Genomic DNA, 26,238 nt, shown 5'->3' with positions numbered 1-26,238 from the left:
TGCAACTCCAAAGGGACATCCATGGAAAACCTAGGAAGACCGATGTACAAAAACCAACCTTCCAATCCTTATGAAGGCAATTTTTTTTTAGGGCCTAATTTTGCATGATGTGAAGTGCCCTCAACTCCCCATTAAATTTCAACTGTGGTAGAGAAAACCACAATCTCATAGGGTCTGCAGTTTGAGAATGTCCTTATCTTGTTATATAACAAGGATAAGGTGCCTGGTTACGGAGTACATTTGACAAATTGATTTTTGCAGTTATCAGTTGCTTCATATTTGCACCAGTATCTAATCATCCATAAAAAAAAAGATGTTTATTGCCATGTATTCCTCCACTACTATGGATACTATTCCTAAACAAGGAATCTTTAGCAATTAACGGATACACACAAATGCTAATTTATGGTCAGTCTTACTTTGTAAGGGGGAGAGCTTCCTTATCCACATTCTACACTGTCCTCTATCAGCACAAAATGTGCAGATTTGACCTAGTAGGAAAATGTACAGGTTCCAGAAGAAAGTTTCCTGGTCCTTTAGACACCACCAGCATTCGTCTGCAGAAGGCTGCTTTATTTGTTGCATTTGCAAACTCCTCTCATCTACCTTCTATCTCATCCCCATATACCCATCCTTTATGTGCCCCAACTACTTGAGCTTGAAGATTAAAAACTGCAACTACTTGAAATTTTTTTTTATTTTAAAAAGGAAAATGAATCCAAACATAATCCTGCCTGTTGTCCTATTGTGCACTGGAGTTAATCATAGAAGCCAATTAAAAACATCAGAAAAATGAATAAATAAAATTTAAGTTATGAAGAACTCTGTTCTGAGAAAAAGCAATGTAAGGTCTATTTCAGTTGCTGAGATGGAGGCAGACAGGGACTATCTTTTATTTTTCAAGGCAAATAATAAAATACCTCTGTGCGTACTGCTGTGTCTCACTTCATTTATTACTACCTGCTCTTTAGAGAAAACTACTGGAGCTCTGAATGTGTTAAAGTGCAAGGAATATGCACTCTGAAGACAGTTAAAATTGCATGAAAGTAAAAGGTAGATTTTCTGAGGGCTGGGGGAGAATAACCTTGCATCTGATGTCCAATTTTCTGATTCCACACTGCGCAAGAATCTCTCCTGCTGGACATGGAGACTCTTTCCTTTTCTTTTAACAGTTACTAAGGGAAATCCTTTCTGCAGAATCCAGGTTTTCATCAGTTTTTTTACATCTAGTGTTCCGTTTGTGATCTGTAAAACATGAAGACATTCACTTTCAACAGGAAGACAATGGGTATTCTTCATTTCTCTTTGTCAAATTCTATCCTCAGCTCAGCTCACCACACAAGAGCCATCTTGAAACTAAGTGCCAATGCAAGTAGCAGGTTAAGCCCCTGTGCAGAATTAATCTGTATTGGCTTGCCAATTTTGTCAGCAGTAACTGAGGTAAACAGGTGTTTTATCTTCTTGAATGCAAGAGATGCAAGTGACAGCCAAATAAGAAAGGGAAACATGGGAATGCCAAGCAGGCTAAAGTAGGATGTGGAGGGAGGAAAACAGAGCAAGTAACTTATGGATTAATTTTAAGGGCAGGTGTTCTGGGTTGTTTTTTTTTTTTTTTCCTTCTTCTACTTTCATTGCTATTTTGGAATTATAGAGAAGTTGCAGGTTAGAAGGCAGGTTTTATTTTTCAACAGTGAACATTAAGATCTGAATTAAGAAAGTCTGAAATGCCCAACCGATTCTGCTTCCATCTGTGGTTAAACAACCTTTTAAATTAAAAAAAAAAAAAAAAACATTCAATATTAACTAACCTTTACTTATTTACTGTTCATGTGTCACCCCCTCCAATTCTTCCAATATGCTACTATTACAATAAAAATAAAAACTAATGACTCTTTGCATTAGTGCAATACTCTTCATCCCTACATTGCTAAGTATTACACACAGTGGTGGTTATGTATTAGCACCTCCACCTTTCTAGTAGGTAACTAATGCCTCAGTCCTACAAGCTGTCTCACACAGATGGATCCCTGCACTTGCGTGCAATGGGATTCAATATGAGGGGGGCTGTGTGTATGCACAGGGGTCAGCCTACCTGGAACAACTTGCAGGACCAGGCTCTAAAGGAAAAAGGAAGTTTATCACTGTTCAAATTACCTGTATTACTTGCTGTTCTGTCCAACTGTCACTTTTTCAGCTGCCCTCACTGTCCATCTGAAATTCAAGTTATTGGGCTATGCCTACACTTATGGAAGAGTCCTATATAATTGAATAGGGGTTAAAAACTCAATAAATTATCAATCCAACAGAAATAATTTTCTGTAAAGAGCTTCTGTTAAAATTTCTAGAGAAAGCTTATCATTCGTTCTTAAGTTATTTACTTTTTGATTTATTTGGGTGGACTCCCCAGCTACCTCATCTCATTCACCTTCTCTTCCTCCCACCCCCACCCCAGTTGACAAAACTCCCCTTTATGCTCATCTGTGTCCTTCCTACACTTGTAAACCTTCTCTGGCCCAGTCTGTCCACACTCCATTTTCTTCTCCTCAAAATACACTTTTGCCAAGAGACCTACTAATCCTAGTCCACCAGCAAAGTGCTTGTTTCATTAAAAAAAGAAAAAACATCATGGAACTAACAAGGCCCGTTACCACCATCAAATCTTCTTGCTTCTCTCACATCCCATCTCCTTTGTTTCTGTGTTGTCTGCTTAGATTGCAAGCCATAGAGGGCAGGGATCAAGTCTTCTTGCACGTCAGTACAGTATCTTGCAGGTTTACAGTGTCTAGGCACCATGCGAGCCAATGTAAATTTTGTGCCATTGAAACCCCCCAGCTCCACAGTTCCAAGAAATCGCTGAAGTGTAAGTAATGCTTTTAAAAATTAATGTCTGAAATGTTCAGCATGCTAACACTGATCCATGTTCTTATCTGGCTTCTGTCATTAGAGCATCTCTTAAATCCAATAAGAGCAGGAAGGACTCCAACAAGGGAAAGAATTTCTCTTTCCTCCCACAGAAAGAGACTGAAAAGTTTGTTTTCAGTTTTTATTTTAAATGCTTTAAAAGAGCCTCCTCTTCTCCTTTACCCCGGTTCTTGAGGCTATTGTATGAGGCTAAAATAAAGAAATGGATTTTCCACTTTGTTCTAAAGACAATGATGTTTATGATAAAAGGAAACCAGATTTTATGGTTGGGATTTTCAGAAGTACTCAGCTTTGGCCTAACTGCTCCCACTGAAATAAATGGGAGAGATAGGTCAACGGTGAATATTTTAAAAAGTCCAACCCAGTAAGTATCACTGGTGGAATGGAAATTCAAGCTTTTCTTCTGTACTAGGGCCCAAATCCTACAGATGTTTAAGCACATGAGTAATTTTATTCATCTGTCTAGTCCCCACTGACATCAGTGGGACTACTCATGTGAGTGAAGTTATGCATATGCTTAAGCGTCTGAAGGCTCAGGGGCTATAGCATAACACTAGCAACATGATAGTTATGGTTCTGAATGCCTTCCCCATTCCACTTTTCCACTCTTTAAAACACAGGGGAGAGGAGGGCTAGCAGGTTTGGCAGGCTCTCTTCTAGGCACAAGTGTTGCTCATTTATGTTTGTGCATCTCTGCACAGAATTTTGGAATGAGTGATCATGAGCAGAATGACTGATAAACAAGGACTTTTCAATATATGTCTGCAATATATGGTCTTATTTAGTAATGCTAATATAAGGAAATAAAAGCAAAGACATTTTCTAACATCTCACTATAGCACATCATGTAAAAACCAAAACACAGAATATCCAAGACGGTTACCTCATTCATGCTGTCCCATAAATCATCGCTGCGGGTGGATCCGTAGCTGTGATTATACAAATAATTCTCAATCCCAGCTTGAAAACTATCATGTTTGATATACTTTTTCAGCATCAACAAAAGGGAAGCTCCCTTAAAAAAAAAAAGTCAGTAAGAGAAAAAGGTGTTTAAGAACCCGATTCAGGAGAAGCAAGCACAGATTACAAGACTGTCAGTACTACTGGTTTTAGGAGATAATTTAGGAGAGAATAATTGAGATTCCGGCCCAGGGAGTTTAGTCTGAAAGCAATTATTTTGACAATCTAAAATGCTTGGGAAAATGTTTAGAGATTTAAAAAAAGACACACAAAAAAAACCAAAACAAACAAACAATGACGTTTCACCGACATTAACTTAGTTTGAAAGACTTCCCAATTAGTACCATGTGAAAGAAATGGCGTTGTGGTGGATGCACCGTCGATGGTTGTCAGATTTCATTAATACTACTGTTAGGTGCTGTACCTCTCCGTCCTTGCGAGAGCTGGTGTTAAATTCTAATATGTAAGCAACTACACAAGAATGATAGAGCCAAACAGCAATCACAAAAGAAAGCAAGATACATCAATAAGTGAAAACAGGGAAGAGAAATGCCAACAAGTACGTATATGGATGCTGCTTGTTTAAAAGCTTGAAAAGCACATGAAAATATTTTGTAAAATAAGCCTTTCAAACTGCTAAGTTTTCACAGAGCTAAGTATTATTTTTAGATCTGTTTCCATCAGTGAAGTCATGGAGCAATCCATGTCTGCGGACAGAACTGTGGTTTTACTCAGTTGAACACAAGGATCCTCCATGGAAACATTCCTACATCACAGCAACCCAGTCCATAAATAGCCCAAGGGTAGACAGATTGCAGCTAAAGTGACACTGACCCTGACTAGTTTATGTACATCACACTGTTGGTACCAAAACATACATTGGAGAAAGAATAAAGAAAACTGAAAGACCTTTGGGGAACTCCAGCTATTTAACATTTGTGCCTTGTCTAGACTGGCAAGTTTCTGCACAGTAAAGCAGCTTTCTGCGCTGTAACTCCTGAGGTGTACACACTGCCAAGCCACTTAGTGCACAGAAACTGCGCAGTTACCGCGCTGTGAAAAAGCCACCCCAACGAGAGGCGTAGAGCTTTCTGTGCCGGGGCTACAGTGCTGCGGTGTCAGTGTAGACACCCTGGTCGATAACTATGCCGCAACTGGCCTCTGGGAGGCGTCCCACAATGCCTGTTCTCGCCTCTCTGGTCATCGGTTTGAACTCAACTGCCCTACCCTCAGGTGACCAACCATCAGCCCCACCCCTTAAATTCCTTTTGAAAGTCCCCTTCCTGTTTGCTCGGTGGTGTGTGCAGTGGTCTCAGCGCATCTTTCTAGGTGGTCGAACCTGCTCCACACACCCGCTTGGAGCAATGCTGAGCGGCTGGGACCTCATCAGCATTTGGGGAGAGGAGGCTGTCCAGTCCCAGCTGCGCTCCAGCCATAGGAATTATGATACCTATGGACAGATTTCACGACGCATGACAAAAAGGGACCATGACCAGGACACATTGCAGCACAGGGGCAAAGTGAAGGAGCTGCAGAACGCCTAGCACAAGGCGCTGGAGGCAAACCACCGCTCCGGTGCTGTGCCCACGAGCTGCTGGTTCTACAAAAAGTTGGACGCAATACTTGGTGGTGACCCCACCTCCACTGCAAAGGCCAATGTGGATACTCTGGTGGCTTGCATGCCAGTCGAGATTGGAGAGCGCCAGGAGGAGGAAATCTTGGACGAGGATGTGGAGGGGGACCCAGAGGCAGAGGATGACTCAGAGGTCAGAGATGCAAGCAGCCAGGAGCTCTTCTCTACCCTGGAGGAGGTTAGTCATTGGAGCTTGGCGAAGCACAGACAGGAGGCGGTGGCCCCTGGCAAGTGGCTTTGATTTTGGGAATCACTGAAGCAAACTGTTGGGGGCAGGAGGGTTGCAGAAAGCCAACTTGTGTCTGTATGATGTGCATATCACCACATGCCTAGTCTGAGCGGTTTAACAGGGGGTTGATTGACTCCCTCACTTCACGGGAATCTCCCTCAGATCTCCACGAAACTCTAATGGAGATTCTGGGAAATCCGCTGCTGCAGGTTCTTTGGCAGAGCTGCTTTGTTTCTTGCCCCATTAACGGTAACTTTCCCACGCCACTCTGCCACATTGCTGCACACAGGTGAGCGCATAAGGGCCAGGGCAGAAGCTGCAGTCTTGGAGATGATCCTCCCTTGACTCCCTGCTCACCCTCAGCAGCGAGATCTTCCATAATGAACACAGCCTGTGGAAAATGTGGGGACAGTAATAATTATAAGGCCCCCCCCTACAGTGATGGCTCTCCCCAAGAGCCACATGCCCAGTGTACAGTATGGTCCTGGAACACTGATTTCCCCTACCCCTGCAGTTACTCACCATTTTGGGAGTCTGGCTGACCCCAAGCAAGCATGCATGAGCCACAAGTTAGTGATAGGTATGTGAATAGTGGCTGTGTTTTAAATCACTGAATTAGTGGTCTTTGTGTTGCAAACAAAACTGCTTCCGTAAAATGTTGCATTTTGGCTTCACAGAGATGACTCTGGGAGCCCAGCCTCCCTCTTCGTTATCTCCCGCTGAACAGCTGCGCAGAATTAGAAAGCAGCCACAAAGAACTAAGGACCTTTCTGCGCGAGGTTATGATTCACTCCATGGCTGAAAAACAGGAACTGAAGGAGTGGCAGGACAGTGAGAAGAGGGACTGAAAGGAAAACGTGGCGCACCAGAACGAAGCCATGGAGCAGCTGTTAAACGTTATGGAGCACCAAGCGAACATGCTCCAAGCACTACTAGCACTTGTAAACCGAGCAGCTCCACCCGCACCCTAACCTGCAGCCACTAAAAACTCTTTGCTACGCGCCCCCCCCAGACACCACCACCACCACCCTCTTATCAACCTCCTGGCTCCAGTTTGTACCTGCTGCATTCCACTCCTCTCCCGTCACAGTCTAGCACTGTGGACTCCTTGTATCCACTGCACTCAACACCCGTCTCTCTGCAGTTTAGCCCTGCTGAAGTACAGAACCCTCTGCACTGTACTCCAAAGGAGGAGGTTGGATAGGATTGTGACGTTGCACCCCATACGGCTCTATAGAAATATGCTTATGATGTATATATGACATAACTGGAATATGTTTTATGCTACCTATGCCATGTAACGTATCTCTGTAAAGGTTATGACCTACTGAATCTATACATCCTATTTGTATGCATGTATCATTTTTGTATTTGAAGTTATGAATATTGGCTGTGCACTTGCTTGATTTTTAAGTAGCCTTAGTAAAGCATTTGGTCAGCGTCTTGAGAAAGGAATGTGCAAATTAAATGCCAAATCAAGAAGCACTTAACAGACAATGGATCTTGGAAGGCTCCAATCCACATAAGAAGTCTACATGAGGATGTTCAGTGTAGCACGTGAACCATGGCTGCTACGTGTAAGTTCTGAGTCATGCATGGACTTGTGACTTGCCCATGTGACTCCAAAAGTCCATCTTGTAGCTGGAATTCTACACAGGGGGATGGAGGGGTATCCACCCACAAGACAAAGTCTATTTAAACCCCTAGGAGACACCTCCATTTTGTCTTCAACTGGCTCAAGAGATAGCCTCTCCACCCCCAAGGATACCTGAAAGAAACTGGACCAAAGAACAGTAACTACAGGGGGGTGAGTGATTGCTGGACCCAGACTACAAGGAGACTAGTCTGTAAAAGGAAGCTTACTGGAACTCCTCTGAGGGTGAGGTTTTATCTGTATCCAGTTTTCTTACTGTATTAGGCACAGACTTGCGGGTTTTATTTTATTGTACGTGGTAATTCACTTTGTTCTGTCGGTTACTACTTGGAACCACTTAAATCCTACTTTCTGTATTTAATAAAATCACTTTTTACTTATTAATTAACCCAGGGTATGTATTAATACCTGGGGGCAAACAGCTGTGCATCTCTATCAGTGTTATAGAGGGCGAACAATTTAGGAGTTTACCCTGTATAAGCTTTATACAGGGTAAAACGAATTTATTTGGGGTTTGGACCCCATTGGGAGTTGGGCATCTGAGTGTTAAAGACAGGAACATTTCTTAAGATGCTTTCAATTAAGCTTGCAGTTTAGGGGATGTGGGTCAGACCTGGGTATGTGTTTGTGGCCGGCAAGCGTGTCTGGCACAGCCAGGCAGGGCTCTGGAGTCCCAAGCTGGCAGGGAAAGCAGAGGCAGTAATAGTCTTGGCACATCAGTTGGCAGTCCCAAGGGGGTTTCTGTGATCCAACCTGTCACAATGATACCTGGATACACACAAATCTTTAACAGTCCTGGGACCCCACCTCCTCCTGGGATCCTCCCTTCCCCTATCCCCCTCAGTGCTGATGTGTTCTTTTTGTTTGTCTCTCTCCTCCGGTTGTTTAATAAAATAATTGTTTTGGTTTCAAAGTAATCTTTATTCCATTAATTGAAAGCAAACAGAGCCCTGCAAAGCAACAGGCAATTTTCTTAAACCCTCTTAGTGCATCATCTGTACCAATCACAATCACCTCCTAGCATTACAAGCACTGCACTCCTGAACATAGCAACAAATATTAGTGGCTTTCAGGTTCAAATCGCTGCCTCAAAGCATCCCTGATCCTTATGGCCCCGTGCTGCGCCCCTCTAATAGCCCTGGTCTCTGGCTATTCAAATTCAGCCTCCAAGTGCTAAGTCTCAGCAGTCAAGCACTGAGCAAAGCTTTCACCCTTCCCTTCACAAATATTATGGAGTGTACAGCATACATCTATAAGTATAGGAATAGGGTCATCGGCCAGGTCCAGCCTCCTATATAGGCAGCACCAGTGGGCCTTTAAATGGCCAAAAGCACACTCAACAGTTATTCTGCACTTGCTCAGCCTGTTGAACTGCTCCTTGCTGCTGTCAAGGTGCCCCATGTATGGCTTCATAAGCCATGACATTAAGGGGTAGGCAAGGTCTCCCAGGATCACAAATGGCATTTCGACTTCCCCTACGGTGATCTTCTGGTCTGGGAAGAAAGTCCCGGCTTGCAGCTTCCTGAACAGGCCAGTGTTCCGAAAGATGCGTGCATCATGCACCTTTCTGGACCAGCCTGCATTAATGTCCATGAAACGCCAGAGTGATCCACAAGCGCCTGAAGAACCATAGAGAAATACCCCTTGCAATTAATGTACTCAGTGGCCTGGTGTCAGACTTGGAATATATGTGCCATCTATCGCCCCTCAGCAGTTAGGGAAGCCCATTTGTGTAAAGCCATCCACAATGTCACGCACGTTGCCCAGAGTCACAGTCTTTCAGAGTAGGATGCGATTAATGGCTCGGCACACTTCCATCAACACAAGTCCAGCCATCGACTTTCCCACTCCGAACTGGTTAGCGACTGATCGGTCTGAGTCTGGAGTAGCTAGCTTCCATAGTGCAATTGCCACGCGCCTCTCCAACGGCAGGGCAGCTCTCATTCTCGTGTCCTTGTGTCGTAAGGCTGGGACAAGCTCATCACACAGTCCCATGAATATGGCTTTCCTCAGCCGAAAGTTCTGCAGCCACTGCTCGTCATCCCAGACGTGCATGACGATGTGATCCCACCACTCAGTGCTTATTTCCCGAGCCCAAAAGTGGCATTCCACTATGCTCAGCATCTCCGTGAATGCCACAAGCAATCCCGTGTCATAGCTATTACCTGTGGCAAGATCGATGCTGAACTTCTCTTGCCTTTGTAGTTTAAGAAATAACTCCACTGCCACTTGTACGTGTTAGTCAGAGCAAGCAGCATATTGATCAACAGTGCGGGATCCATTCCTGCAGCCCGAAGAGGCAGAGCATGCAGTACACAAACCATTGAAAGATGGCGCCAAATGCAGACTGAGGCACAGGGATTGCTGGAATGCAAAGCAATGCATCACAGGGCATTGGGACAGGACCCAGGATGCCCCACAACCACCTCTGCCTTCCCACAACTCCTATCAGCAGAAGAGGAAGAGATGTTCTGTAGGACAGCTGCCCAGAGTGCACCGCTCCGAAGACCACTGCCAGTGCCACAAGTGTGAACACACTATTGCGCAGGCAGCCGACAGTGTGAACACACAACAGCGGTTTCCCTTCAGTGCTCTCTGAGCAGCGCTGTAATTGTCAGTGCAGTAACTCGGCCAGTGTAGACATACCCTCAGTTGAAAACCAGGATCCTCCATGGAAACATTTCTACATCACAGCAACCCAGTCCATAAATGGCCCAAGGATAGACAGATTGCAGCTAAAGTGACACTGACCTTGAATAGTTTACGTACATCACACTGTTGGTATAAAAAAAAACAAAAAAAAAATACCACACACACTGGAGAAAGAATGAAAAAGACCTCCGGGGAACTCCAGCTATTTAACATTTGTGTGACATCACAAGTGCTGCTCTTAACAAGTTTTGCATGAATATTTTAGAATTTAAGGAAGACATCCTCAGGGAATTTAAAGGCTTTAGCTATCTGAACTGCAGGTGTGTCATTTACTACAAAGCTTTTTAAACACTGGCAATCTTCACTTCTTTGCATGCTTGCATTTGTGCTTTAGATTTGACTTTATTTGCTCATTTTCTCATGAATTAGTGTAATGTGTCTCCAACGAACAGTTTGTTCCACTAGCATTTTCTTGTTTTTAGGAAGTGTTCAGATAACCTGGTGGCCTAGAGGTTTGTACTCCCAACTTCCTGTAAGAGACCAAGGCTCAATTTCTGATTCTGGGCTCCTTGTACTCCTTAGAGTCAGAGGCACCTGCACCATCGGGCATGCCGGAGCCAGCACTGAGCCAGTCTGTGTTCCTCTTAGGGGAGACAGAAAAGTTACCTCAGGATCTGGAGTGTCCCCAATCAGCTTTATGGGACCTCTTAATTGGTGTTGATGATGGAGAACAACTCCTGCGCCTCTTCAGAGACAACCCAGTCCCAGAACAGGTGGCAGACATTCTCTCCGAGCCAGAGAGCAATCTGCGCCCTGAGGAAGGCCTCGGTACTGGGTGAGCCCTCATGGCCTGCTCAAGCAGGTGCTGCTTCAACCAAAAGGACCCATGTCACCCGAGTCCATCTGCTGTTCTTTTAAGAAGAGAAGCAGCACTCATTTAGATGGGCTTTGCCCAGAAAAAGCGAGCACCACGTGTGGGGTTCGCTATTGGGGAATCACCCCTCCACACAAAGTGCAATGCTTGAACCCCAGTGATGGCATCACCAGGGAGCACTACCACTAAACAAAAAACACATTACTAATTATCAACTATGTACAACAATTAGTTTGGGGGGGAGGGGGACGGGAAAGAAGAAAGCCAAAGGTCATGAACAACCACCACTGCCCAGAGCTCCAACTCCAGCTGACGGGTGGTAAGAAGCAACTGAAGGAGGTTGGGGTGACGCAGCCTTATATAGCCAGGGGAGGGGCTACAGTCATGAGGTACAAACGCCATCCCTCTAGGGGTACTGCTAGATCTCTGGCGTGCACTCACCTACTTTGAATACACATCTGTATCTACTTGAAGAAGAACGACACTTACCAGAGCAAGGCTAAACCAAAGTTATTCAATGCAATATTCAATCTTTAGGGCCTGATCCAGAGTCCACTGAAGTCATTGAGAGTCTTTCCGTGAACTCCAATAGGTTTTACGTCAGGCTATTAAAGCGTAGGATTTAAACATGAAGTAAAACTCTTAAAACCACATTCGTTTCTATGAAGATATTCTGAGTGAAAGATTGGATCACCTGCAATTCTTAGCCTTGCTATTGATTTCCCAGTAGCCCCTTAAAAGTAATCTCTTTATTAAGAAGGTGTACAATAATCATCTGGAGGCCCAAGACAACATTCAGATCCTATTTGGCAGTGCAAAGCTCCTGTCATCACACATCCTAGGGACAGATGGCAATCAGAGCCTCACAGGCAAGGCAGCTTGAAAGTGACATGCTCTTGTGCTTCCACTTTAGAGAGTGGAGCACCAATGGAAATGCAGAAGCTTTGTTATGGCAAGCTGCTTCCATTATAATGCTGCAATTGGCATCTCAGATGTCCCCAGGGTGTTGGGATGAGAAGTGTTGGATTTTAAGCTCTGTATCTATTTAAAAAGAAAAAAAGAAAAATAAAAAAAGTCTTTCATTAGGTACTAGTTTCCCCCTACCCTCACACTCCTATCCCCGCAAAAAGCACAAAGATGATGAAAAGGTCAAAGTCAAATGTTAACAAGGAAAATAATCGGTCTTGCTTTTAAGTTAGTGTGGAATACAAACACAGAGCTGAAAGCAAAAATAGGTTTAGCAAATTTAAATATGTGTTTAAGACGTGATGGTGTCAATATTTGGGTATATTTTTGTGTTGCAGTAAACTGGAAGTGTCTACAGAAAATATGGACGAGAAAAGTGAGGGACACAAACTATAGAGATGTGAATGAAATCTTTTCCTATGGAAAAATAGACAGATTCTTGGGTGCAGCTGAGTTCTGCTCAACACACAACTGAAATATGAGGAGAAAAGGGTGATTATATGCCACTTTTACATCCTACTAGTGCTGAGTCCAATCCTGATCCTAGGTCCAGTCAAAATTTACAGCAGTCTCAGGTCTGCCCTAATTTTCATCCAGCTACAATTGCCCTCAAGGAGTAATTCCAGGATCTAGAGATCACCAGAGTACCAGTGGACTCCATGCACCCACTGCCGCACCTAAGTCCCTGGAGGGCAGGGGGATGCGGTGGGGGTTGACAGGTAAAGTCATGGAGGTTGGGGTGGGAAAAGAGAGGCACAGAGCCAGCTACACTGGTGTAACATGACATTGGGCACGTATGTTAGTATACTGAATGGGATCAAATGCCTACTCATAGGAGAATAATTTAATCAGTATTAAAACACAGAAAACCTCTCATGAAATGTACAGTTTTCTCTTGAGATAAAAATACTGGAGGCCAAGTAAAAAAACTGGCATCTTATGAGCAGCCTAACTTGCATTTACCCACAAGGATGATTAAAGAAAAAGTTCCTGACTTAATTTGTTATTTCCCAAAAGAAGATGATTTTGGAAAAGAGATATATACAAAACACACGAGACAGAGTGATTTTGCTAGCCTCTTCTGAGGTTACCTTGATATAGGAAAGCGCATCGAACATTTCTTCAATCTGCTCTGAAGATTGGACAGCAGAGGAGATTGGACGTGAGGCGTTTAAGGAGTCTTTCATCATTGTCTTGAATCGTAGTTTCAGGAATTCTTCATCCTAGAAGAGAAATAGGAGTTTTTGCCCACGTGAGAAGTTAGAACAATAAAGGATTATGCCAAATTCACCATAATTCAGAACTGGAACGCAGAGCCTGGAATAGATAAGTTAAGCATTCCTTCTCCCTGCTGTCCTATTTACTTGGCATGTAGCCTAGTCATCTGACCCTCTCCATTTTGAGGCTCAGACTCTCTTTTCTCCTCTCACTGGAGACAGCAAACCAGTCAGTCAATCTCCTCTACCTAGATTATCATTGTTTAGTGCACTGTGGAACCATCAGCTCTCTTCCTCCCAAACCATAGCAGCAGAAGCTTACTAATGGACACACTTGTAAACCTGTATCTGCATTGCCACGAAGAGAGGTACCATGCACAATTCCACAGCCTACAAGAATAAAGTGTCCAAAGACCCAGTCTCTCCACAACAACCAGCCTCTCTTCACAGCATAACAGCAGATATTCAGCAACAGTTAAAACCCTTGGCTTTCAACAGAGGTAGGATTTTGTAGAGAGTCTGTAATTGGCATAATTTGTAACTTGATTATGCTGCCAAACACAGAATCAAGGCACATACACATTCAGGTCAATCGGACTCTACAGAGCCAAAGGTTTGGTGTAGGCAGATCCTTTTGCAGGTTCAGGGCCATATACTGTAAATTTGTTGGTACAGGAACCAGTGTCTGTTATTTGCAGCTATAAAGCAGCCTGCACACCCACAGTATGATGCTGTATAATAATCTAACCATAATCACCTGCCATAGGAATGAATATCTTCAGAAATACTGAAGTGTTTTAGCTAATACATTGTCTAACACAGGTTGGACTGGCAATGGTTTATATAATCCTTCCTCCAAATGAATGAACTAATGAGGCTGAAGAAGTGATTCCACAATAATTATAGTCTAAAAAAATTACAGTGAAGTCACTGGACTATAGAATGACTTGTTAGGAATATGCACACTGAACATTAAACCTGATCTTCTTGGCACCAGAACCTGAAATCTTTATTACATTCTAGATTTACATGCAGCAACTTTAAATAAACGCACTGAATATTACCAGAGTACCTCTACCTCCTACACTTCAGAGTCTGACCTACAACTATCCAACAGTGAGATGGCAGATATTTTGCCTTTTTTTATTTCAGTGGGGCTTTGTCTGGGTGCAGAGGTCTGCTAATGTGTTTATGAGTGCAGGATTGAGGCTTTAGAGCACTCCTGATAAGAAAAATAAAGATCAATGAATAAAATAGTCAAGTTGCTCTGGGGCCAATATACATTTTCTGTGAAGATTTAGATACTGTTTTCTTTAAGTGTGCATGCGGGAGGAGTTTGATAAAACATTTTTGGCACCACCAAGTGGTGAAATTTTAGGCTTCAAAGCAGCAATTTAATTTTTTTTTAAAGCAACTTGTTTGACTGAAAAGTTACAACCACAAGATTCTAAATGAGATTTAGAAGTATACAACACGTAACTTGCACAGTAGGTTAAAATACACACTCATGCAAAGCATGATTCAGTGTTAAACACTAGATCACTGATTAAACAAAGCAAAAAAGTTTTGCCCATTATTTTGTGCCTATGAAGAAAACATCAATTTATCTGTTTCAAAGGAGGTCACACGTAAAGGAGTGCATGTGCAAACTTGTAGGCCACTTTTGAAAATTTAGCCCACACAATTTTATTTAAACAGTGATTAAGATTCCATATTATTTGTAATCTTATCAGTGAGTGTCCTTGGAACGATTTAGAGTGCAATTTATGTCAGATTTTCATCACCTAAACCTCGTGAAATGGAGGTAAAAAAAATTATGTCAGCATTAAAAAGAAACCTCACTGATGGGAGAAAACTTCAGATTTAGATGAAGTACTCACAGTCTGCAGTTCTGGGAAAGTTCTTTCCATGGCATAGTATTCCATAAAAGTGGCAAATCCTTCATTCAGCCAAAGATCATTCCACCATTCCATAGTTACTAAATTACCAAACCACTGGGGGGGTGGGGTGGGGGGGGGCAAAAAACAAACAGTTTTTAATTGTGCAAGATGTGAGAAAAATCAGTCAAATTTCAAGATCATAACAAACGTATAATCCAACCAAGAAAAGACACTTTATGAAGGGCTACATTGTGGTTTTGCCACAAACCCTATGTACAGGGCAACATTTAGTTGTGCTTCCCCACAAACAAGCTAGGAAAGAGATTACGACCCAGAGGTCCAGTAACTTCCAGTTTCCTGCTACACCAAGAGCAAAATACTCACAAGTTCTATACCCGGTGCAGTGCATATGCTTAGCAAGTGTAATAGGGAAGGGGAAGTGTTAGAATGAGAGAAGACTGCATTGTTAAAATACAGCATTTTAATCCAGTACCTGATGAGCCAGCTCATGAGCTATCACTGCAGTTACCAGCTTTTTATCCATTGCTGAAGAGGTTTTAATGTCATAAAGGAGTGTTGTCTCTCTAAAGGTGATTAAACCCCAGTTTTCCATAGCACCTGCCTGGAAATCAGGAATAGCTACCAAATCTGGGGAGTGAGGGAAAATAAATAAATGAACCAGACAGTCACAAGTTACAGTAATGCTGCACTTCAGATCTACCTGCTTTACCACAATCTAGATCTACCAAACTTCACTATTTAGCCACCAATGCTGCAAACACTACATGCTAGCTGTAAGTAAACAAGTCATCCCATTGATTTAAAGAGCAATTACGTACGGAGAAATAGTTTTGCAGGTTTGTGTCAGGTAGATATGTCACTCATACTGAGAATTCTCTATGTCCCTTTCTGAGCATATAGTGTTAAAATGTACAGCAAAACTTCTCCAGAGGGCACACTGAATTGGCCTTTCTTACACCAAAGGTTTACAAACTTCTTGAGCCTGGGACCCATTTCCCACACACTCATACAAGCCCAGTTAAACAGCTATTAAATTTTAATATTTTTTTTTAAAGTCAGGTTTTGGAGGGTTTTTTATTCTTAAATTATTTTTATTTTGAAAAACCCTCTGAAGTATGGAAAAAACTGCTACTTATTAGAAAATTATTATATATTTATTTATATTTTTTTTTAAAAAAAGATAGATGAAAATGCTTTACCTAATTTTTGAAGAGGATACTCTATATGAAAATACTTCCGATAAAACTCCAGGAGCTTCACTGCTGTGTCTAGGGCATGCTCAACTTGGCCTAGCTTCTGTGGCATGGCATATATAGATACCTGGCATAATAAATAAAATAAATAATAAAAATAAATGAGAAGCAAGAAAATATTTCATGGGATGCAATCACAAACAGCAAGAGAGGGAACTGGTAGGCAAAAAGCTAAGTGGATGGGGTAATTCCCTGGCTAGTTTTAAGGAAATATATATAAAAATCACAAGCATTTGATATCAAAATGTTTGGCGATTGTTGTCACTTCTTTTATTCATCATCACTTGAAACTGTTTGAGGTACATTTATCCCCCAAATGCATCTGAACGTGCGTAATGCTAGTTTGAGTCCGGATGCATACGTTATGCATTTGTTGATGACAACTCTAAGAATGCAATTCTCCCAGGAGTTACTGTTCCTCGCACCATTTAAACCTGGAGCTGGGGTAAACTGGATGAAGTGGAGAGGGCAAAACAGAGATTCCATATATATTGTGAGCCTGAGGATCTCACTGCATCAGCTCCATAGCAGCTAGAACCAAGGGGATTATTGGGAAGAGGCCACAGAAATCTTGTCTAGGTAGATCCAGTTGCTCCAATCCCTCCCCATCCAGTACAGTAGGTGTGGAGAGGTAGCAGCTGCTATTCCAGCTGCTGAGATGCTGTGTTCCACTCTGATGACTTGACTGTGGGAATGCACAAATTCTACCCCCTTTAGTTTCCATTCAAAATCTAAGCTCAGCATTTGTGCCTGGGATTGGGCAATTTCTCCCCAGTACAAGCAACCAAAAGAAAAATAAAGCTCCTCCAAACTGGACCACAGAGCCTAGCCTATTTATCTCTAATTACAACTATTTGCCTATGCAAGAAGGGAAGTCTGATAAAAATCCACAATTTTACTCGATATATTGGTTTAGAACAAGTTATATCAAGATAACATTTCTTAGCAGTATATCTGATCAGGGCTTCCTTTCCCTCCTGCAGCTTTGTTAACAAAGCTACTCTTTGGCTCCTTCTAGACAAGTACTAATGTTTTCCATTTCACCACAAAGGGACAGCTCCTGCTAGTGACATGGTCTGATTCCCAAACTGTTACTCAAGTGAAGCTCCCACACTCCTTGTATGACTAAATACTGCAAGATCCCTCTTAAGTATCTTCCTTCTCGTCATTCTCAAGTATACAGCTTCCCACCAACCCAGCAGGTCATATCCCTGAAGCAATGCCACCAAAGATTAAATGAAGTCAAGAGCAGTTGCCAGGTGCTCAGCACTTTTCAAAAGTCAGGGCAGAAATATTCAGGCACCTACATATGGACTTAAAATTCTGGCCCAAGTCTGTCCTACTTGGAGCATAGACTAGTTTGGATAGTTGGCTCCTGGTAACATAGATATAGAGCCCAACTCTCTTTTTTGGGTACAGGAGAGTGCTTCTGCTGTCCCTTGCTCTCATGTGCAGTGATGTGGGAGAGAAGTAGCCATTTGGGAGATGTGGGGCAGGACAGCACTATTGTCACCTGCCGTGACTCCGCTGGGGGTAGATAGGTTAACATTCCAGCTGGGGCGTCACCAGAACTCTGCCAATGGAGCCTGCGCAGGACAGGTACTGAATCCATATCCCTTCTGGCTGGCTTGGCACTGCTCCTTCACAGACAAGCCCATCCTACTTTTGGCATCAGCTCTGAATCCCCCAGCACTGTGAGCTGTGCAAGTAGCTTGCACCACTATACCCTTGCTCTGGGCAGACTTTCTGCAGCCAGGAGCCTGCTGTCAAGTTCTGGCAACACAAGCAGGCCACCGCTCTGGAATCAATCCAGTCCACAGCATAAGATCATTTGCTAGACACTCTTATAATAGGTGATAGGCACAGAGTAAGCAGGAAAACATCCCAGAGAGCTACTCGTGTATGTGTAGAGGTTAAAAGTACAACGGAAACATACCAGAGTCCTATTAGTTTCCTTACTGATATTCTTCAGATTTGCAACAATGAACGCTACCAAGTAAGTACTCATCTTCAAACTCACAAAGAATTCATCTTGAACTATTCCAGCTGCCACAGGGATGGTTACATTCTGCAGAAAAAAAAAAGAAGAAGAAGATAATGTTACTACTGAGGCCAATTGGAAAAAAAAAAAAAAAAAAACTATCAGATAAAGGGCTTGGAGACCATATAAACAAGTTACGCCTAGAGTGCACAATGGCAATTATAAGTAAGTTTGTCAGACCATTTTATTACAGTAGAACCTCAGAGTTATGAGCTGACTGGTCAACCAGAAACCTCATTTGGAACCAGAAGTATACAATCAGGCAGCAGCAGGAAAAAAACAACAACAAATACAGTACAGTACTGTTTGTACTGTACTGGTGTTAAACAAGCTACTAAAAAGTAAAAGGGAAAGTTTAAAAAAAAGATTTGACCAGGTAGGGAAACTTGATTCATTTAAATAAGATGGTTAAAAGCAGCATTTTTCTTCTGCATAGTAAAGTTTCAAAGCTGTTTTAAGTCAATGTTCAATTCTAAACTTGCAAAACAACCACCGTAACTCTTTGTTCAGAGTTACGAACAACCACCATTCCCAGAGGTTTGACTGTGTTTTAAGGTGCTAAGATACTAGTGGCCATGTAAAACCCCAAGATATATACATAGGCAAGTTACTCATAATGTAACAAAATGTACTTATGATGAAGCTAACATTTTCCAGGTCTACTTTGCATGCCAGACAGAGTTTATGAAAATCCTATAAGAAAAGTACACAGCATACTACAGATTAACTGACAACATAGAACAGTGAAGGTTTGGGGATATATCTGTTATTTTAGGCAGCTTTTGTAGCCATAAAATTGAGTTATCTGCCTTATCCTCTGCATAGTGCCTACATTAGGCTGCACAGCTGACTGAATGAAACTGTATAGTTCATGGGGGGGGGGGTGGAAGAGAAGGAACAACATCGTTGAAATAATGTATTCCCTGTTTGTCAGGCAAGAAAACTTGGCCCTGATTCTGAAAACACATCAACTTTCAGCCTGAGTCTCATAAATTTTAAGCCTGAAAGTACCATTATGACCCTCTAGTATAATCTACGTTACAAAGACCACATATTTTCACCCAATAATTCCTGTACCAAGCCCACAACTTCTGGTTGAATTAGAATGTGTCTTTCTGAGACAATCCAGTTTTACCTTAAAGACATCAAGTGATGGAGAATTTACCACATCCCCTTGGTAAGTTGTTTCAATGGCTAAATGCCCTCACATACAAGTTTACACTTTATTTCCAACCTCAATTTGTTTAGCTTCAACTTGCAGCCATTAAATCTTGTTATGCCTTCATCAGCTAGTTGAAAGAGTACTCTTCTCTGAAACCTTCTCCCCATGTAGGTACTATTTATAGACTTGATCAAGTCACCTTTTAACCTTCCTGTGGATACATTAAATGCTTGAGCTTCTTTATGATGAGAGACTTAACTTGGGTTTTCCCAGAGGCCTCCAATCATCCTTATAGCAAACAAAAAGATGTCAAAAAATTGTAAGAGTCTAGACATTAGAACTGGACACAGTATTCCAGTCTCACTAGTGCTATACACAGAGAATGCCAATCCTCTGCTCCTATTTAACATTCCACAGTTTATGCAGCCAAGATTCACTTTAGTCCTCTAGAGCTCCCAATGTAATGCTGTAGCTATGTTCAGTTGGTTATCCACCATGATCCCTAAATCCTGAGAAATCTGATGGACTTGAAGTTCAACATGTGCTCAAGTGTTGGTAGGATCTGGGCCTAAATTGTCAAATCTAAGTTAATAAAGATACTACTTTCCTTGGCAATAAGTTAGTATACAAGACTTGGAGCTCCTTATAGGGAGCCTGCATAGATGTCCTTACAAAATCAGAGTGAAAAGTCACTGAACCTGTCGTACTAAATGTAATGTACTGTACATTTAAGAAATCGTATGGGGCTGTATAACTAAAAGACTTTTGTAATGCATATGCACAAGATGGCAAGTATTCTTGACAGAACGCAAAATTCAGAATCAACTAATATAAATCGCATATTCAGAAACATAACCATTATTCAGTTCAGAAATCAAAAAGTATTATATTTCAAATTACAAGGAGCCAATCTAACATGAATGATGAGTGAATAATTCTTTTTTAGATGACAATTTCATTAGTGAATTGATTATTTTACTTACTTTATTTCTTTTGTCATGCCCTCAAAGTGGATTCTCAGTGCTAAGTGAGGGACTTTACTACCCAATTCTCATTAACACCTTTTTCATATTGAGTGAAAAGGAACCTGGAAAATGCTGTTTTTAGAGGTTAGCAAACTGCACATTCCAGGTGGCAAGGTGCAGGGAGCAATTGGTGCACCGCTGATTTTAAATAAGGGATGGCAGGGGGAGTAATAGGAGGTGTCTGCTTAATTCAATTGTCCCTAAAAAAAAAAAAAAAAAAAGGAAACAGCCCCCTCCTCTCCCCCTCCCCCCCCCAAAATTGGGAATGGCGCGGGGGGGGGGGGGGAGAAAGGACTAATTACAGCTTGGCAGAAGTACCACAGTGAAAGACAGACAAGCTAGGGTGGTAGTGCAAGGGCAGATGGAAGGAACCAATCTGGGAACAGAGGAGCCAGGAGGAGGAGCAGTTGCTGACTAATCTAGGGAGTTCAGGAGAAGAGAAGCAGCATATAAATTTGCCATCTAATCTAGTTGCCAAACCCAGGGCACAATGTTTGGTAAAAGTAGGGGGCTGAGCACCAAATGGCTGCCCAGCATCTCTCAGGCATAGGAATATTTTAGATATGCTGAAGAGGTTGCCTGGGCTCTAGTTGAGTGGGCCCAGATGCCTGTGGGAATGGGCATATCTTCTATTTCGTAACATTGTAATGCATCGGGGTCCACTTGGATAATCCCTAGGAAGAAATGGCCTGATTTCTTGCAGCCTTTTCCAGTACCACAGATAAAGGGGGTCAACTGAATGGCTTTGTTTGGTCTAAACAAAGGTCACTGGAAACATCTAATGTATGGAACTTGGTTTCTCTTAAGTCTGAGTGTGATTTGGGGAAGAAGATAGTGAGGTTGTTGGTTTGGATTAAATGATAAATCAGACACCATCTTGGTAGGAATTTAAGGTGGGGACTCAGCACCACCTTAACCCTGGGGAGGCAAGAGAAGTCATCCTACTGTTAGTGCTCGAATCTCACTAACTCTCCAGGCTGAGGGGATAGCCACTAGGAAGATTGTTTTGACTAGGTTGGTGAAGTAAGGACTTGGATATGCTTTCCATGAGGCCCGTAAGAACTACATTAAGGTCCCAGGATAGGAGACGATTCAGGGTGCATGAAACAGTGCTTTTAGAAATTTTGAAACAATGGGATGAGAGAACACAATATAAAAAAGTTTTAACAGGAAGGTGACAAGTTGAAATGACTGCTAAATGGACCCTCACAGAGCTGATGGTGAGCCTCATATCTTGAACTGTAGGCTATGATCTACACACTTGGGAATAGAAGCTTGTAATGGGTTGAGATCTTGTTATGAAGCCCAGATGGAAAAATTCTTCCACTTTAGAACATAATGGTCTGACCCAGTGTGGCCAATGGCCCACTGGGTCATCTAGCCCAGTAGAGTGTCTGAAGACAGGAGTGGTGCCAGATGCTTCAGAGAGAGAGAACAGAACATGGTAATTATTGAGTGGATTCATCCCGTTGTCCAGTCCCAGCTTCCGGCAGTCAGAGGTTTAGTGACACACAGATTATGGGTGTTCCTAACTATCTTATTAGAGATCAGCCCTCCTTTCTGGGGAGCTCATCAATGAATGAGATCTTGTCACAGGCTAGGTAGTCATATTTAGCAAACAGGGTTTTATAGCGGCTGTTGGCCCTTGAAGAAGATGCCAGAAAGTAGGCCTTTCTACTTAAGAGATCAAACTCTTGGGCTTTTTGTTCTTAGGAGTGTGGTCCTATCTGCTTGGATCTCTCCTTTACTGCAGATACCATGAGGGAGTTAGGAGTCATTAAATCCTTTTGGAGTGACTTGGTATCTTTCTCTGCTCATTTTGATGTTGGAAATAAAGGCTTGAACCTGCTATCGGTATTTTACAGGCTCTTGGATGCTTTCATTTATTCGCATTGCCAATCTGCCTGGGAAATCAGAATGGGTAGTATCACATAACATATGTGCTTTCTCCCTTACAGATAATTCAGTGTCCTGAGTGTCTGCTATCGTTCCCAACAATTCCTGAAAGGGCTTGAAGTCATCAGAATGTGATATTGGCGGGGATGTCACCATGTCATCCAGAGAGAAGGAAGATAGATCTTCAGGATTATTCAGCTGAAAAGGGTTAAGAGGAGTCTCCTGGGGATCTTGGAAGGAGTCATCTTCTGATTCTTCCTCCTGAGCATCTGACCCTACTCATATTCTTATTCTCTTGTGATGTCTACTTCATCAAGGGATCTAGCAACGGACCTAACTGGCATCTAGTGGATCTAGATCACTTATAGGTAGAGCAAGAGGCAGAGGAGCACCTAGAGGGTATATAAGGGGCCCAGAATAGCTGAGAAGGTATAAGGAGAAGTCTACCCAGGATGTCAGGATGCTGTGGGTGGGTGGGGAGGAAGAGAGAGTTAGGAGTTCTGGAGGTTAAATCTAAGGGACACTGTGCTTGAGGAATTCCTAGGAAGAGTGGTGGGAAGAACTTCTGCATCAGGGCCTCTGCTAGATTCTGGAAAGAATGAGTGAACAGCAAAGAGAAGGAGTTTAGGCTCAGCCATTAGGTGGCAAGGTGCCTTGGCACCAAGTAGTAATCTAAAGAAAGGGAAGATTTTAAACAAAACCAACTAGACTGCCAACAGGGCAGAAATTCATCACTATGCTAATTTATCTAATATTTACAAACCAAGCTGGTGGATGGCTGCTAGGAGGTAGCAAGCAAACACTACCAAGTTTTACCTCGCTGCCGCAGGCAATAACTGGGAACTGAAAGATAGTTGGGGATGCTCTGCTCTATACGCAGTGGTGAGCTGGAGCCATTTCCCACTGGTTCGCTAGAGCCGGTTGTTAAATTTAGAAGCCCTTTTAGAACCGGTTGTTCTGCAACAACCAACTCCATGGGTGCTCCAGCCCTGGAGCACCCAAGGGGAAAATTTGGTGGGTGCAGAGCACCAACCAGCAGCTCCCCGCCCCACCCCCGACTCACCTACGCTCCGCCTCCTCCCCTGAACGTGCAGCCCTGCTCCAGCCCCAGAGCACCCACGGAGTCAGCGCCTAAGGCGCCACTTTTGATGTGATCAGTAGGGGGGGGAGTAGCTGCTCCCCCCCAGCTATGCTCCCCCACCCCTAAGAGCCAGAGGGACCTGCCGGATGCTTCCTGGGAGCTGCCCCAAGTAAGCACTGCTGGGACTCCCCATCTCACCCACCCCCGGCAGGTGCCTCTGACTCTTAGGGGTGAGGTGGGCACCCACTACGGTGGCCCACAAGACCCTCCTGCCCGGTTCTGGGGGCAGTCAGGGGACAGGGGAGGGGGTTGGATAGGGCAGGAGTCCCGGGGTGGCGGGGGTGGGCAACGACCCCCTCGTGGGGTGAGGAGGGAATCCATTGTTAAGATTTTGGCAGCTCATCACTGTCTATATGCGATTGTGTTGGGGAGCACAAGGACAAGGACATGTAATGTGCAGGCACTGTCCCAATGGATGCTGCAAAACAGAAGATTTCAATCTTGTGCTCATGCACACCATAAATGGGATCCACATGGACCAAACCTCGAAGAAGAATCTTAAGTTCGAAAGAGAGTGGTGCAACAACCGAAGTGCATGTAGATATACAGTCCCATGCCAGTTCAGTCCAACTGCTGGCTGTAGCCATTCAACATTCCTATAGTACATCCAGTACCATGTAGTACACTAAACAGTTATCTGATCTGGGATACACTCTAAATCTAAATGTGTAAGGTCTTTGGAGCAAGTCAGCCTTTTTATTACATGTTTGTATGGTGTCTTGCACAGACCCCCTGTCTGGGTCATCTATGCTCTCTTGTGACACAAATTAACAAAGTGATTCAGAGTACTTTTAATACAGAGCACCTAAAAGACACACATCCATCCTCTAATATTCATGCATTAGAAGAGCATAACTGTACCTTTGGCATATTTGACAGAGTGGAGTGCTGTTCATCTCTCTTGATCTTAATTAGAAAAGTGGCTTTAAATGCTGGTTCATCGAAGCATGGAAAAGCAGATCTTGCAGCCAGAGGCTCAAACTGAGTTGCTGCAAGCCATCTAATGAAAAGAAAAGACACGTTAAAAAATATAAGAGTTGGTATTACCATTCTTTAATAAATCAAGAATGGTTACTTTGAGGATTGGAATGGAATGAAGTTTTATTGGGAGAAGCTGGGAACAGAGAGGTAGCCATGATTTGTCAGGATAGAATAAGCACACTTTTAAGAAAGGCCTGTCATCAGTTTAAGTCTCAGAAGATTTTTCAATGTAATTTTTATTCAATGTTCTTTCTAGCATAATGCAGTCAGAAGATACAGTTTGGCTAATGCATCAAACTATAAACAGATTAGATTGAAATACAGGGCACATTATCAGTAAACAATTGTCCCAACAACCAAGTACTGAAAAGCTCATATATCCCTAAGAGTACATAGCCCAAAAGAAGAGTAAGAAACATGTACCGGCACTTCTATTTTGAAGTGTCTAACAATGCGAATAAACTTCATGCCCCACTGGCAGACAGGGTGACTGACTGCTTCTGTCCATCCATAACTTTCAACCAGGCAGGAAAAGCCACTTCCAGGTCCTATCTAATTGTTCCCCTCCCTGTCACTGACTTGTGGACAACTGCTGGCCCAGTCAATGTCTTTGGGTACGTCTACACTAGAAATGCTACAGTGACACAAACTACTTTAGTGCAGACACTAAGTTGACGGAAGGTTTTCTTCCATTGCAATAGTAAATCCAGCTTTCTAAGAGGTGACAGCACAGAGGTTCTCAACAAATTTTGACTCAGTGCAGCCACCAACTGTTGCTGGTGGCTGCCCTGACATTTTTTTCCTAAAATACTTAATTAACTTTAAGAAAAAATAAATATTAGGGCTGTCAATCAATTAAAAAAATTAATCGTGATTAATCATGCTGTTAAACAATAGAATACCATTTATTTAAATATTTTGGATGTCTTCTATATTTTCAAACATATTAATTTCAATTACAACACAATACAAAAATGTATAGTGCTCACTTTATATTTAATTTTTATTACAAATATTTTCACTGTAAAAAATAATATTTTTCAATTGTGCACTGCAGTACTTGTAATGGGAATCTCTTTATCATGAAAGTTGAACTTACAAATGTAGAATTATGTACAAAAAACCTGCATTCAAAAATAAAACAATGTAAAACTTTAGAGCCTACAAATCCACTCAGTCCTACTTCTTGTTCAGGCAATCGCTCAGATAAACAAGTTTGTTTACATTTGCAGAAGATAATGCTGCCCATTTCTTGTTTACTATGGCACCTGAAATTGAGAACAGGCATTCGCATGGCACTGTTATAGCTGGCGTCGCAAGATATTTATGTGCCAGATGTGCTAAAGATTCATATGTCCCTTCATGCTTCAACCACCATTCCAGAGGACAAGTCCATGCTGATGAAGTGTTCTGCTCGATAACAATCCAAACCAGTGCAGACTGACGCATGTTCATTTTCATATCTGAATCAGATACCACCAGCAGAAGGTTGATTTTCTTTTTTGGTGTTTCAGGTTCTGTAGTTGCCACATCGGAGCATTGCTCTTTTAAGACATCTGAAAGCATGCTCTCTACACTCGTCCCTCTCAGATTTTGGAAGACACTTCAGACTCTTAAACCTTGAGTAGAATGCCATATCTATCCTTAGAAATCTCATATTGGTACCTTCTTTGCGTTTTGTCAAATCTGCAGTGAAAGCATTATTAAAATGAACAACATGTGCTGGGTCAT

General features: G+C 42.6%; 1 protein-coding gene across 2 annotated transcripts in view; it reads right to left on the bottom strand.

The window, feature by feature from the left end:
* Positions 1-26,238, bottom strand: part of LNPEP (leucyl and cystinyl aminopeptidase) — a 103,115-nt gene that overhangs the window by 16,782 nt on the left and 60,095 nt on the right. For both annotated transcript variants that reach the window (XM_084629182.1, XM_084629183.1), the window contains exons 3-10: positions 24,388-24,526; positions 18,198-18,329; positions 16,208-16,328; positions 15,481-15,635; positions 14,988-15,101; positions 12,982-13,113; positions 3,806-3,937; positions 1,085-1,245 (exon numbers count right to left, since the gene is read on the bottom strand). In XM_084629182.1, the coding sequence (XP_084485308.1) occupies positions 1,085-1,245; positions 3,806-3,937; positions 12,982-13,113; positions 14,988-15,101; positions 15,481-15,635; positions 16,208-16,328; positions 18,198-18,329; positions 24,388-24,526 (1,086 nt within the window). The remainder of the gene's footprint in view (positions 1-1,084; positions 1,246-3,805; positions 3,938-12,981; positions 13,114-14,987; positions 15,102-15,480; positions 15,636-16,207; positions 16,329-18,197; positions 18,330-24,387; positions 24,527-26,238) is intronic.

Source organism: Lepidochelys olivacea, assembly GCF_965140295.1.
Source record: "Lepidochelys olivacea isolate rLepOli2 genome assembly, chromosome: 5".
NCBI classification, from domain to species: Eukaryota; Metazoa; Chordata; order Testudines; family Cheloniidae; genus Lepidochelys; species Lepidochelys olivacea.
Note: the sequence above shows the minus strand (reverse complement) of the source record. Positions and strands in the feature narration are given on the sequence as shown.